Source organism: Vipera ursinii (genome assembly GCF_947247035.1).
Source record: "Vipera ursinii genome assembly, chromosome: 1".
Classification (NCBI taxonomy): domain Eukaryota; kingdom Metazoa; phylum Chordata; class Lepidosauria; order Squamata; family Viperidae; genus Vipera; species Vipera ursinii.
In genome coordinates this window covers 22,011,900-22,025,312 of record NC_139512.1, presented here as the reverse complement: position 1 = coordinate 22,025,312, position 13,413 = coordinate 22,011,900, and the positions used below count along the sequence as shown (strand labels likewise).

Below are 13,413 nucleotides of genomic sequence, written 5' to 3'. Positions count from 1 at the left end.
CACAAAAGGAAAAACTGGGAGCCGCAAAAAATGTGTGCACATGTGCGTACATGTGTGCATGCGCAGAACAGGGTTTGACTGAAGAGTGGAGCCAAGGCGAGATATGCACCTACCCTGCATATTTGAATTGATTGGTTGAACTTTTTTAGTCCCACTTTTTTTTTTGGACTGCACATGGCAGAGGACTGGGAGCCGCAGGAGATGGCTGAAAGAGCCGCATGCGGCTCCGGAGCCGCGGGTTGCAGACCTGTGGTCTAGGTTTATTTTCTCTTCTACTTTCCAGAGGGCAGATTTCTTAAGTCAAATTAGTGTCTTTTTTTTCTTGACTGCAGTTTAAAAACAAGTACAGCTTCTAGTAAATGTTCCTTAACCCCTCCCGTCCTGACTTTTGCGGGATTTAGCACAAAGAAAAGTTAAAAGTCAAGTTGGTGGCGAAAGTCTGTAATAGTAGCCAACTTTTGGTCTTGCTGTTTCAGGAGATCGTATCCCTCCACGGACACTCACTGAGGCAGGCACAATGGCCCTGTGTTACAGCGCAGCCTGGGATGCTCGGGTGATCACTAGCGCCTGGTGGGTGTATCATAATCAGGTAATGAAGTCATGGGCAGCTGCTTTATCTAAGGGTCTGACTTGATTTTAAGAAATGAAACATTTTACTGGGGATTCTACAGAGGCCTTTTTTTGGAACATAACAAAAATATTTTTTTAACACTGAATAATTGCAAGACTACCATAACTTCCTACAGTAATTGCTTTCAGAGCTGTGGCTTTTTTGACTTTAGTTCTTTACCATGCATTCCTGCTCTCCTGTGCTGGCATGCAGATCTAGTCAAGGCTACTTCTGGCTTTTTCTGTGCTGTCCTGATTAAGTTTACCTCTATTTGTGCTCTTCCTGTTACAAAAGGAATTTGCTTCGTTTTCCTTTTTCACAGACAATAAGATTTTGCATCTATGTAACTGTGCAGATGATCAAGTAGCCTCTGCTCCAGGAGCATTCTGCCAGGGCTGCACAGGGCCGTAGAATAATAGGGTGCTTTTGTTACAACAGATTGGCCTGTTTTCAATCTGAAGCCTTTCCCAAAGATGCTGATGTACAGTTCCACTCATCCTCCAACCAGCATACAGTTAGGGATTAAATTTAGTAGGGAAGATTATATTCAAATCTTCATTCAACAACGTAGCTCATTGGCTGAATTTTGGCCAATCTCACAGATGTCTTGTCTCTTTCTTGGCCTATCCTACTTCATAAGGTGGCTACTTGGGGATATTATTAAGGGAGACCTCCCACTTGATATAGTGTTATCTACATCAGGGGTCTCCAATCTTGGCAAATTTAAGACTTGTGGACTTCAGCTCCCAGAATTTTGGGAGTTGAAGTCCATAAGTCCATAAAGTTGCCAAGGTTGGAGACACCTGATCTACTTCCAAAGGAAAGACAGAATGTAAATGAAACAATAAAGGAATAAATAGTCCAATACATCGAGAACATTATCTTATTGAGACAAGTGGCAACAGACTTAATTGTGTTGCTCCTCTAGTACTGGTCTCAGAAGTAAAAAGCTTTTCATAGAAGTTTTTCCAGATTTGTGTGTATGTGTGTGTGTGTGGGGGGGTGTTCCCTGAAAGCTACGGAATTGTTGGAAATCACCAGGGATGAAAGTTCCAGTTGCTTAATTAGTAGTTCCCCCTTCTCGAATCCCAACACATTATATGGCAACCCTTAGTGGATCTGTTAACGTTTGTTGGACAGTTCTTCCGAAAAATCTGGCTTTCATTTCTGTTACATGTCCAACCCTCATTCCCACTTCTTTTATGATAAGGTAACCTTTGTGGTCCCTCTTTGATGCGTATGATGTTATTGGTGTTTAATCATCTGGGTAACCTCCATGCAGGTGTCTAAAACTGCTCCCACTGGAGAATATCTGACAACTGGAAGCTTCATGATCAGAGGTAAGATCTCCAAGGAGACATTTCCCAACCCAGGATGGCTGTTGTGCACATAGCCGAGTTTGGCGGGAAGGGGAAATTATGAACCGGACTTCATATTAATGTTCTAAAGAAGCTGAATTTGCTTTTTTTTATGGAAACCTCTTATAATCTAATTTCTTTTCTTTTCTTTTCCTCCAGGAAAAAAGAATTTTCTTCCCCCTTCTTATCTTATGATGGGCTTCAGTTTCTTATTTAAGGTACTGTGTGCCCTTATGTTGTTGCTTCTTCTTTAGGGATGTATAGAAATGAGATGCAAGGTGTGACCTCTCAAATATTCGACTCTGCTGCTTACTAGCTTGCCTTTGGGAGAGAGAATATTTTCTCGTCCAGGAAAGTGAGGTTGTAGTTGTGATTTCAATGAAATCCTAGCAGCTTTCACTTGTGTGTACCAGACATCCACAAAGCTGTAGTGCTTTGTTCCTTTTTGTTGTTTCCAATGTAAAATCTTTTGGTTTTATTAAGCTTTACATGCCTGTACCTTTATGTTTTTCAGTATGTTCACAGAGGGTTTTATAACGTTTTGTAAAAGCAGCCTTAGCTGCTTGCAAATTCATGTACGTGTGTCTGTTCAATTACATTTGTTGTATTTCTCTCCCTCTTGTGTGGGTGCACATGCGCATACGTGTGCACACGTGTACACACACACACACACACACACACACACACACACACAGAGAGAGAGAGAGAGAGAGAGAGACATATTCCAGACTGTAATGCGTTTTAAAATAGCCTTTGTTAATTTTAGTGCGGTCTCTTTTAAAATCTGACCCTATGTGTGAATTGAAGGAAGTTTGTTTATTTTAAAGAACCGTTGGGGAAGGAAGGATCAATCAACAGAACCTGATTAAAACTCTCTTGTATGATAACGAGGCTTTAGAATAGGCTCCATCCATAACTTCCTAACAGATTTGAGTCTGTGATGATTTTTTGATTTTAGGAAGAAAAGTTAGCCCAGTCTCCTTTCTCAAAACCTGTACATTTCAGACACAAAATGCATTTCACTTTAGGTTAAGCTTGAATTTAAGATCCTTTCCAAACAGAAAATCAGAGTTGGAAGGGACCTTGAAGGCCTTCTCCAACCCCCTGCTCAAGCAGAAAACCCTACAGCACTTCAGACAGACGGCTCTCCATTCTCTTCTTAAAAGCTATGGTCTTAGTCTGTCAGTTGGAGTTTCTGGTCCAGGTATTTCTTCCCCCCTTTTTTATTTTTATTTTTTTTCTGTGAGGTGACCAGTCAGCTGCTGAGAGCTCTGCCTATATCTAAGGAAGACACGACTTTCTTTATCCGTCTCCAGGTGGACGAATCCTGTGTTTGGAGACACAGGGGTGAACGGAAAATCAAAGTGCAAGATGAAGACATGGAGACCGTCACCAGTGCCACCAGTGACCTGGCAGCAGAAGAAACGGAGCCCTTGGGTATGTTTTAACCTAGTGCTGCCAAAGAAAGTTATGTTTCTTCCATTTATACATGGTGCCATTTCTTCTGCTGGGACTTTTCTTTTCATGACTGGCCTGCTAGAAAAGAGACCAGTAAGCTCTATTGATTCCTCTAAAGCAGACATGTCAAACACAAGGCCCGGGGACCAGGTCCGGCCCGCGAAGTGGTTTCATGCGGCCCGCGAAGCCATCCTGGAAACAGTGAGGGAACGGCCCCCACTGCCTTGGCCCTGGCCCAGAGACCCTCCTTCTGCTAGAAACCCTCAGATCTGTCCTGCCCAGGCCCCCATAGGCACCCTTGATGCGAACGATGTAGAGCTGGCCATGCCCACCCAGTAGGCCATACGCACTTTAGCCACGCCCACCCAGTAGGCCATGCCCACCCTGGCCATACCCACCCAGCCCCTTGAGGGCAACCGCAATGCTGATGGGCCCTCAGTGAAACTGAGTTTGACACCCCTGCTCTAAAGTGAAGCCTTCCACAGACGGGGTCTTTCCAAGGTGAAGTCCTCTTCCTTTGAGATCTTGCTCTTCTCTTGATCCTCTCAGGCAAATCTTGTCCTCCTCTTCAGTTAATATGTTTTTCTTCTTTTTAAATTCAAAAGACTGTTTGCTTGCCTGACTTAAATCATGAGCGCAACTGGATATGTGTTCCTTCTTTGGCTTTTAACAAGATGCACCAGAGGGAGATGAAACCAGCAGTGATGATGATGATGATGATGCCCATAAAGAGGAGAACCAAGATAAACCTGAGATTGAAGAACATTTTGCTGAAATACATAACGAAGAGTGTGATGGGAATGGGGCAGGAGATGCCTTGGTCATGGAAGGATCGTCTGAGGAAGAGAATGAGGTTTTGGAGGAAGAGGATGACGATGAGGAACTGGCAAGGAATGCTTCAGAGATACTTTTTCCAGACACAACCATTGATCTTTCACATCTTCAGTCCCAAAGGTAATAGAAAGCAGAACTATATTCGCAAAACTATATTTGGAATATGAGCCAAATATGAGTGTGAAATTTGGGCATTAGTCTTTGTCACTGCTCTCCTGAAATGTTTTCCCAGTTCTTCCCACAGTCCTCTGCCTTAATAATTTTGCTTCTTATTCAGGATGAATAGGAGTATAATGAGCATAATGTCTGTACATTAAAAAAATAAGCTGTTCAAATAGTTTGACAATTTGGAACTAACGTTAATTTTTTTAATGTATTGGTTTAGGTTTGTGATTTGGGGCATTCTAGTTACTGTTGAATTGCTGTTTTTAACTATTACACACTGCCCTGAGTCACTTTTGTAAATGTAGGACATATTACATAAGTAAATAAATCTGAAAGAATGGTACAGTATAGGATGGGAAACAATGTCTGTCAAAGGTATACAGGATCTACGCTGGCCGAATCACATGTTCTAAGAACATAAGAGCTTTAGTGTGCTACCTGACACAGTGGGCACCAATATCTACATTTTGTAATGGAAGTATACAAAGAACTGTAAGAAAAGTCAATGCAAATATAAGAAAGTTTAAAAAGTATCTTCTGCCTTCTTACGTAAATGTTTGGAGTCAGCTGCTTTCACATAGGGAAACATGGGCCTCTTGCTTGCATTTGGCTCCAGCCATTTTGGCCCTCAGGATAAGACGTGACTTTCTCCCAGGTTCGGGGGCCAGAATGTTGACAGAGCTGACACAGATTGGTTGGTGGATGGATGTGAGTTTTAACAGGACCTCAGCATAATTTATTCTTTTAAATAATTATACTGTATAGTATTTTTGTTTGCCACTCAGCTCCTTTTGGTAAATAAGTGGCTGTACAAATATATTTAAGGGACGCGGTGGCTCAGTGGGTTAGGATGCTGAGCTTGTCGACCAGATGGTCGGCAGTTTGGCGGGTCAAATCCTGAGTGCCGCGTAACAGAGTGAGCGCCTGTTACTCGTCCCAGCTTCTGCCAACCTAGCAGTTCGAAAGCATGTAAAAATGCAAGTAGAAAAATAGGGACCACTACGGTGGGAAGGTAACAGCGTTCCGTGCGCCTTTGGCGTCTAGTCATGCCGGCCACATGACCACGGAGACGTCCTTGGACAAGCGCTGGTTCTTCGGCTTTGAAATGGAGATAAGCACCGGCCCCTAGAGTCGGAAACGACTAGCACGCATGTGCGGGGAAACCTTTACCTTTACCTTACAAATATATTTAACAAATAAACTTCATTTTCACTGGACTGTTCTTGTAAAAAACCCCAACTTTCTTCTCTATTGTAGATCACAGCTGAAATTTGCTTTGAAAGATAACATCTCAAGTTTGGTGAGCTCTTTGTTGCTATTGGTGGAAGACTCTGTTGGCTGCAGCTCATCCTGCAGAAACTGCTAGAGTCAACTCTTCTTTTCTTTTGTAGGGTGACAGCAAGTCTCAGGGGCGGAGACATCTCTCGGCCAAGGAGAGGAGGTGAGGAGGTGTAGACAGAAGATTTAGAGAAGTATTTCTCAGTCTTGGCAATTTAAGATGTATGGATTTCAACTCCTAGAATTCCTTAGCCGGCAAAGGAGTTGAAGTGCACACATCTTAAGGTTGCCACGGTTGAGATATACTGATTTACATTTAGCTCTAAGAGGCAGTTTTACAACTGTCTGGATAGTTACAGCTCTTGCAAGATGCATGCTTACTCCTAAATGGCCCTTGAGGCTCCTTTGTCTTGCCTTTTTGCCTTCCCAAAGAGGTTTATGTAGTACGGAGTCCCACAATGGCAAGAGAGTGTGTTTGTGGCTGCTGTTGCCAGCCTGAGGTCGTCTTCTTCCCCTCTCTTCTAAGAGTGGGGTATCCTTGATATTTGGAAATAAATCAGCTAGCTGGCAGAAATTGGACGGAATTCTGCTTTTTCTTAGGGAGCTGAAGAAAAAGAAGCCACCGAACGACCAGGATGATTCTGATCTTCCCAAAGGGAAGGATGAAGATAATTCTCCTCAGCTCCAGCTTTCTCCCAGTGATTGTAAGAGCGCTGGTACACAGCAGCCCGTGAAGAGGAGACAAAAGGTAAGCTGAACTGCGTGCATATTGGATACTTCTCAGGTAGCCTGATCAGCCAGGTGGGCAAAACTAAAGATTCTTGGAGTACTGAGAGTTCAGCAAGAAACTATGCCAGACGTCTACAATCCAACATCACCCAAATATGATAGAAATACAGTTCCAAATAATTGTACCTCATTTGGAAGGCCTCATGATGGGGAAAGCCAGTTCAGGCTGTTTGTAATTTGTGTGTGCTGAGATCAAAAGCTCTTTATTCTTCTTAATGCTGCAATTCTGCAGGGTCACCTGGCCTTTTACCTGGACATTTCAGATATCACTGCAACCTTTCTGAGTAATCTGTGTAAACAGGCAAATGTTGCCGAAAAAACCCCATGGATTGAGTTCTTCGATGCTTAAATTCAGTCAAAACTCCTTGAGAATGTCTGCATTTCACAATGTGAAGACCATAGAAGATATATGACAAATATATGACAAAGCTATATTAACTGTGGATATTATTGTGGCTGAAGTGTAACATGGCAGGTTAAGAAAGGCGGTTTGTGAGGAGACTTTTCAATTTCGCTCCCTTCTGTTTTTGCCTGCAGAGCAAGCTGAAAAAAATCAAGGAGAAATACAAGGATCAAGATGATGAGGACCGGGAGCTGATCATGAAGCTGTTGGGAGTAAGGCAAAAATAGGGTTGACTCTCTCCCCCCCACACCTTAAATATAATATGAAATTTGTCTTTTGATCCTTTTGGTCTGCCAAATCCAGTGTCAATGCTGCAAACATTGACATGTTTTTGCACTGACAATATAAAAAGCAGCTTTAACTGTTGGGTTTTGAATCACTAAAAGGGGTGGGGGAGAAATGCAATCCAGATGTTTTGACAAGATAGGGAGCTGCTTCAGAAGGGAAGTGAAACTTCGTGTGTTAAATTGTTTGGTAAATGTGATTTATGATGTGTGAATAAGGGAGGGAGATTCAGTATGATGTGGGGTGTCAGAGGGAGGAGAATTCAGATTCTGGCATCCATCCATGAGTGCCAATGCTTTGTTTCCTTATTAAGACTTTTTAGATAAAACAATGCCCGAATGTTGTTTGAACTGTCTCATTAATCGGAACCATGACATTCAGTCTGCAGGGTCAAACAAAGAAGAGAAACCCAAGAAAACCAAAAAAGGAAAAACGAATCAAGAATCCACCAAGAAACAGTGCCAGAAACAGAGGAAGGACCAGAAGCCCGGCCAGGGTGCCAGGATAGGAGAATTAATCCCTGAGTTAGAGGGTGCTGCTTTGGATGAACATTTGGATGACAAGGTAGAATGATTAATAAAGCAATTGTGGAACATTTTCCTGGCTTGTATTCCCAACACTTCTTCGCCATTTTGTTGATCAGTTGTGTGTGCAGGGCAGCCTGTACAGGCTAGGTCTCCTGTTAGGGCAATATGCAGGCCCATGTAAAGACCTTGGATTGTAGAGTTTCTCACCAGAGACATGCCAGGGAAGCAAACCAATCACATGCTTGCCTTTCACACAGCATTGCTGTGAGTGGCACACATAAATCAGCTGAAAGTTTATAGATCAGTTATTTTAGAGTAACAAATTCATGGAGAATTGGGCCACCTGGCTACGGCAGCAGAGTAGAACTTCCATATATAGGAACACTGAATAGCACTTGCTGGGGATTATCCAAAGAGCACTCTGGCTTTCATGGCTAAATCTGTGTCTTCATTTGGTAAGTTGTTACGAGAAACAAATGGTTAGCTGCTTTTGAACTGATGTGGTCAGTTTGTTTTTCACACAGCGAGCTGCAGAAGGCAGATTCATTGCGTAATAGGATGTGGTGAGATCCTGTCTGAAGTCACACCACAAAAGCAAAGTGAAAACTTTGCAGCAGACAAGAATTTATATTCAGAATTAGGCTGGCCTCTCTCCATTAGTCATGATATTTAGTATTTAGTAAAGGGAGAAGCACGTTAGCTCTGCTAATTTTATTTCTTTTCCAGAGTGACAGATTGTCAATTAAGTTTAGTCATCATTTAGGCAGCTGTCAGTCCTTTGCCCCTTTATTATTGTTTTAAAGGGTTCATCCCTCCGTTATTTCTTTGTGGTGCTATTTGGGTTCTATTTCTGTTAGCATGCAGTAACTTGGTTTGTTGTTAGAGGGAGTGATAATACAGACAGTGTTTTCCTATTAGAAAATGAACCTAACAGTTTATAAGTAGGCAGAGAGTTGGAACAATTGATAAACATTGGAGATCAGTTTAGCCCTGACCTGTTGGCCTTTCATAAGGCCTTATGAAGTTCGTTTTGCTGGCCAAATCTGGGGTCAGGAGGTGAGGCTGAGCCCATGCTTTCATTATATAACTTATAACCGATGGGTCATTTTACCAGAATCTAGAAATTCATGGATAGCCATGTAAATTGAAACATTAAATAAACAAACAGCTAAGCAAGCAAAAACAGAAAGCTATATAAATGGAAATAATGAATAAAATACATTTTACGTGAAAAGCAAAGAGCAGAAGACAGCAGCCGTGAGGGAATCCAAAAGTGTCAAGTTTCTGGGCACTCAAAATAAGATTGAATGTCCATTATATAGATGCTAATAAAAAATCCTTACATTATCAACCAATCAAACAATGTTCATCTCAGCGATCCTCCTTAACTCTAGCCAATTGTACAAATTTTGCCAAATTTCATAATACTCCGTTTCGTTCTTATTTTTTGATCTGTAGGATTAACCTGTCCATTTCAGCGCAGGATGAAATTTTATCTATTATTTCTTCTTCAGTGGGTGTTTCCTTTCTTTTCCATTTTTGGGCATATGGTAGTCTTGCTGCAGTTAAGATATGTACTAATAAGTAGAGAGATGCTTTACTGAGATTATCGTTAATAATCCCTAATAAAAAGATTTCTGGAAGATACATGAATATAACGCTGAGGACTGAATGATAGTTTACTAAAAAAACCGACAGATCTTATATGTACAGTTTTTTATACTCTGTCCTGTTATAGATTGTATTTTAGGTTTTTGTTATTTCTTTCTGTAACATAAGATAATAGTAATAGTAGTGTTGTAGCTAGGGAAGTTGAATCATGTCCACTTTTGTTTTTAAATGTATATTTAATAAAATTTTCCAAAAAAATTTAAGATTGAATGGAATCCCGCAGGAATCCTTTCTCTCTGTCTTGACTCAAGTCTGATATTTTTTTGTTTTGTTTTGTTTTTTATTCTTCCAGGAAGAGCAGGATCAAGATCAAAACATAAATGAGGTAAATTAGAGCTGCTTATTTCTTTTTATTTAGTGGGGAGAAAAGGGCTTTGCAAACCCTCAGATTTATTTATTTGATGGCAGGGCATCATAGCTTGGGGGTGAAAATGGCTTTTCTCTTTTTGTGGCAACCTCATCTCCCCCCAGTTGATGATAGGTGGGACCTACCTTGTTTAAGATAATAACAATAACAACAATAACAATAACAACAATAATAGTAATAATCATCCATTCTGCAATGATATCTGTAATATCATCAAACATCCACATCTGTCTATCCCAGGTCCTTGGTAAGGACTCGATAGATAGACAAAAATGCCAAATCCAGTCTGAACATCTGGCTGACTGTGCGATGATCAATATAACAACAATAATAAAATAAAAATAAAAACTTCCAGTGTTGGAGCATTCATAGCTTCTGGAGACAAGTTGTTCCACTTAGCTACTGCTAAGCTTGTAAGCCGCCCTGAGTCTTCGGAGAAGGGCGGGATATAAATGGAATTAAAAAAAATTGTTCTAACTGTCAGGAAGTTTCTCCTTAGTTCTAGGTTGCTCCTCTCTTTGGTTAGTTTCTATCCGTTGCTTCTTGTCCTGCCTTCGGGCGCTTTGGAGAATAGCTTGACTCCCTCTTCTTTGTGGCAGCCCCTGAGATATTGGAACAGAGTTGTATTCAGTTCTCTGCTGAATGTATCTATGTTCTGTGATCAATTAAAAATGACTCATCTCAAGTAGAAAGGGGCTGGTGGTGGAATGTCTATTTTGACATCATTACAAAGTCTTTCTTTAATGCTATACCAGTAATGGAGAAACTCAATGTGACTTTCAGGGCAAGGAAGGTTTGGCCTCAGCCTCAAGAAATCTTCCATCCCATTCCCTCTGACTTCTGCAGTTCTAACTGCCCTTGCGCAGGTGCCTTCAAGCACATCTTTGCGAAAGATGTCAGAGTCAGGAAGTGCTGATGCTGCTTTTTCTCATCCTCATCCTTCTTCTTATTTCTTTAAAGAAAAACTAAATGAATTAGCAAAAAAATATTGCGGAGCATCATCTGACGCTGATAAAAATGGAAATGTTTGAATGTGTGAGGGAAGTCTAATTTCACTCCTGCCATCTTTAATGTTTGGATTTCTGGGTTTGTGAGATAAATTAGTACAAAAAGACACGAATCCCCCATTATAACTGCTTTGCAGTCCAGTCAGTTACAAAACTGATGGACAATAAAACCTCTTTGCAAAATAAGCACGCCCTGTTACAATGAGAGCAGCTGAACATCCATGGGCGGTCTCCATTCTCCCTTTGTATTATTTCACCATTCTCATCCTTTGCTGTATCCAGGAAGGCGTGGCTCTGTTTGATTCTCTGACTGGGCAGCCTCACCAGGAAGACATCCTCCTCTTTGCTGTTCCAGTCTGTGCACCTTACACTGCCATGGCCGGTTACAAGTGAGTGTCACCAACTATATTGGCATAGTTATATCTGCCCAGAGAAAGTTACCTTCCTATTAAAACATTGTACTTGTATTTCTTCTTTTTTTAAGATATAAAGTCAAGCTAACACCAGGCACTCAAAAGAAAGGGAAAGGTAATATATATTCCTGATTGCATTGTTTTCAGCCATTTGTCCTATCTGCATAGTCTTAAAACTGTCATTCTCTCATAACGTTTAATGGGTCAAACAAGTGTTTGTAGGGCCCCAAGGTACCCTCAAATGGGCTGCCTTGTGCATTGTGTCGAAAATCTGCAACCCGTGGCTCCCATGAAGTTGAAATTTGACAATTTTTATAAATCATCATAAAGTATTTTACGACATAATACAAAATGTCGTAAAACATTTCCTGCTTTCAACTTCTGATGTTAGACTGTGCCATATACAGTTCAAGATGGGTTACTTACTTTCAAGGCAGATACATCTCTGAATCTTTCTGAAATTTAAGAACTTTTTAAGTACTTTACAAACTTTGCCATGAAAGCATTGAGGAATTTGGTAAGGAAGTATCTTTGAAATAATGACCCAACGGTCGTTGAAGTGTTGATGAGAAAATGTTATTTTAGCTTGTTCATTAATAATTTGCTTTTACACATTTTCTCTCCTGTTCTAATTATCCTGTTGGCAACATCTCTTAAATTCTGTTTTATTTATATGCATATGTACAATGTTCTGTCTTTCTACTCACCCCGTTTGCCATTTAAACATTAAAATAATTTAAAAACATGAAAACTGCTTTCCCTCAAGATGCATCTGATAGCCATCTTCTGAGCTGAGAGGGTATAGAAAACCTATGGGGATGTTTGCAAGAGTTCCCCAAAACAGATAAACTGCTTATATTTTATCTGCCTTATGTTGTTTTGTGTCATAACAGCTGCAAAGACTGCTTTGCATAATTTCATGCAGTCCAAGGAATCAACTACGAGGGAGAAGGATCTCTTCCGCAGTGTGAAGGTAAAAAACTGCTTTTGCAGGGATGGTGCTAATCTATGGTCTTGCGTGAGCAGGCAATACTTGCTTTTAAAGCAAGTGTTGTGGAAACAATAAAGAAAAATCAGTTGTAAACTCCATGTGAAACTGTAATACATAGAATGTTGTCTTTTTAAAGTTGAAAAATAGGGGATGAATTGCAAAGTGGTAACTCTGAAGTCCGGTGACACAAATTTAGACCTCAAGCTAATAAATAATATTTTGGCGAAAACATTGGGGGTGCGGGTGATTGGCAGGCTGGTAAAACTAGCCCATCCCTCCTGAGAATACAGTTTCAGCTGAGAAGTGTCTTCATGGGGGAAAAAACGATTTTCCAGTTATATAAGGTTGTTTTTGAAAACTACAATTGGGATTAGTGATAAGGAAGAGATCCTACCTGTCTTAGAAAATTAACCAGATCTCATGTTCTACTAGGAGCACTCCGAAGCTCTTCATTTGAGATCAACAGTAGAGCTATATTTAAATATTCCTCTTTATGGATTAGGAAATCTACAGTATCCTTCCAGATTAAGAAGAGTTTCGTAGGTCAATGGGCCTACAGTTTTAAGTTCCTTAAAAAGAATTTTGTCAACTATAAAAAAAGTTTACCTGGTATTTGCTGCTTGTTTTAGCACCTGGCTTTCCTATTGGTAGAAAGATGACTAACAGTACTGTAAGGATATAGCTAATCAAGATGGACATGTGATTTATTTTTTTTGCATAGGATACTGACCTATCCAGAAATATTCCAGGCAAAGTGAAGGTGTCAGCTCCTAATCTCCAACATTTGAAAAAGAAATGATACGAACTACATACAACTTCACAAGCTTGCACCTTTGGATTGTGTTGCCCAATTTACAGGAGCGATAGATACATCATCACTGGAGCACCTTCCTGTTTTGTTAATAAAATCCACTACTGATCAAACGATTACAATTCCTTAATTGCTGTGCTTTTCCTCCCTCCCGTGTCTTAAAGTAACTTCAGCTTCTTCCTAGAAAATGGGTTTATATTGGAAAGTGCTTATGATCAAGCCTCGTACAACCCTTGATTTTTGTGACCAATTGGGCTCCGTGTCAGATTTTATATTTGTACTCGTTTACTACAACATACAACTGATTTTTTTTCACTGCATCTTCTTTTGCTATATTGTCTTTAGATGATCATCTTTAATAAAGATGGCCTTTTGGCTGCTGGGGACTGGTTTTGGAGACAGCAATTTTTCTACGGACCAGGGGGGCACGGTTTCACACGCTGCCT

At 40.7% G+C, this 13,413-nt stretch overlaps 1 protein-coding gene across 1 annotated transcript in view; it reads left to right on the top strand.

Moving 5' to 3' along the window:
* Nucleotides 1–13,358, top strand: part of NEMF (nuclear export mediator factor) — a 37,741-nt gene extending 24,383 nt beyond the window's left edge. The window contains exons 19-33 of the mRNA XM_083371364.1: nucleotides 477–589; nucleotides 1,893–1,950; nucleotides 2,128–2,186; nucleotides 3,285–3,405; nucleotides 4,101–4,380; nucleotides 5,683–5,725; nucleotides 5,817–5,866; nucleotides 6,304–6,451; nucleotides 7,030–7,107; nucleotides 7,562–7,744; nucleotides 9,671–9,703; nucleotides 11,035–11,141; nucleotides 11,237–11,280; nucleotides 12,059–12,138; nucleotides 12,878–13,358. Of these exons, the coding sequence (XP_083227490.1) occupies nucleotides 477–589; nucleotides 1,893–1,950; nucleotides 2,128–2,186; nucleotides 3,285–3,405; nucleotides 4,101–4,380; nucleotides 5,683–5,725; nucleotides 5,817–5,866; nucleotides 6,304–6,451; nucleotides 7,030–7,107; nucleotides 7,562–7,744; nucleotides 9,671–9,703; nucleotides 11,035–11,141; nucleotides 11,237–11,280; nucleotides 12,059–12,138; nucleotides 12,878–12,955 (1,475 nt within the window). The 3' untranslated portion in view covers nucleotides 12,956–13,358. The remainder of the gene's footprint in view (nucleotides 1–476; nucleotides 590–1,892; nucleotides 1,951–2,127; nucleotides 2,187–3,284; nucleotides 3,406–4,100; nucleotides 4,381–5,682; nucleotides 5,726–5,816; nucleotides 5,867–6,303; nucleotides 6,452–7,029; nucleotides 7,108–7,561; nucleotides 7,745–9,670; nucleotides 9,704–11,034; nucleotides 11,142–11,236; nucleotides 11,281–12,058; nucleotides 12,139–12,877) is intronic.
* The last annotated feature ends 55 nt before the right edge of the window (nucleotides 13,359–13,413 follow it).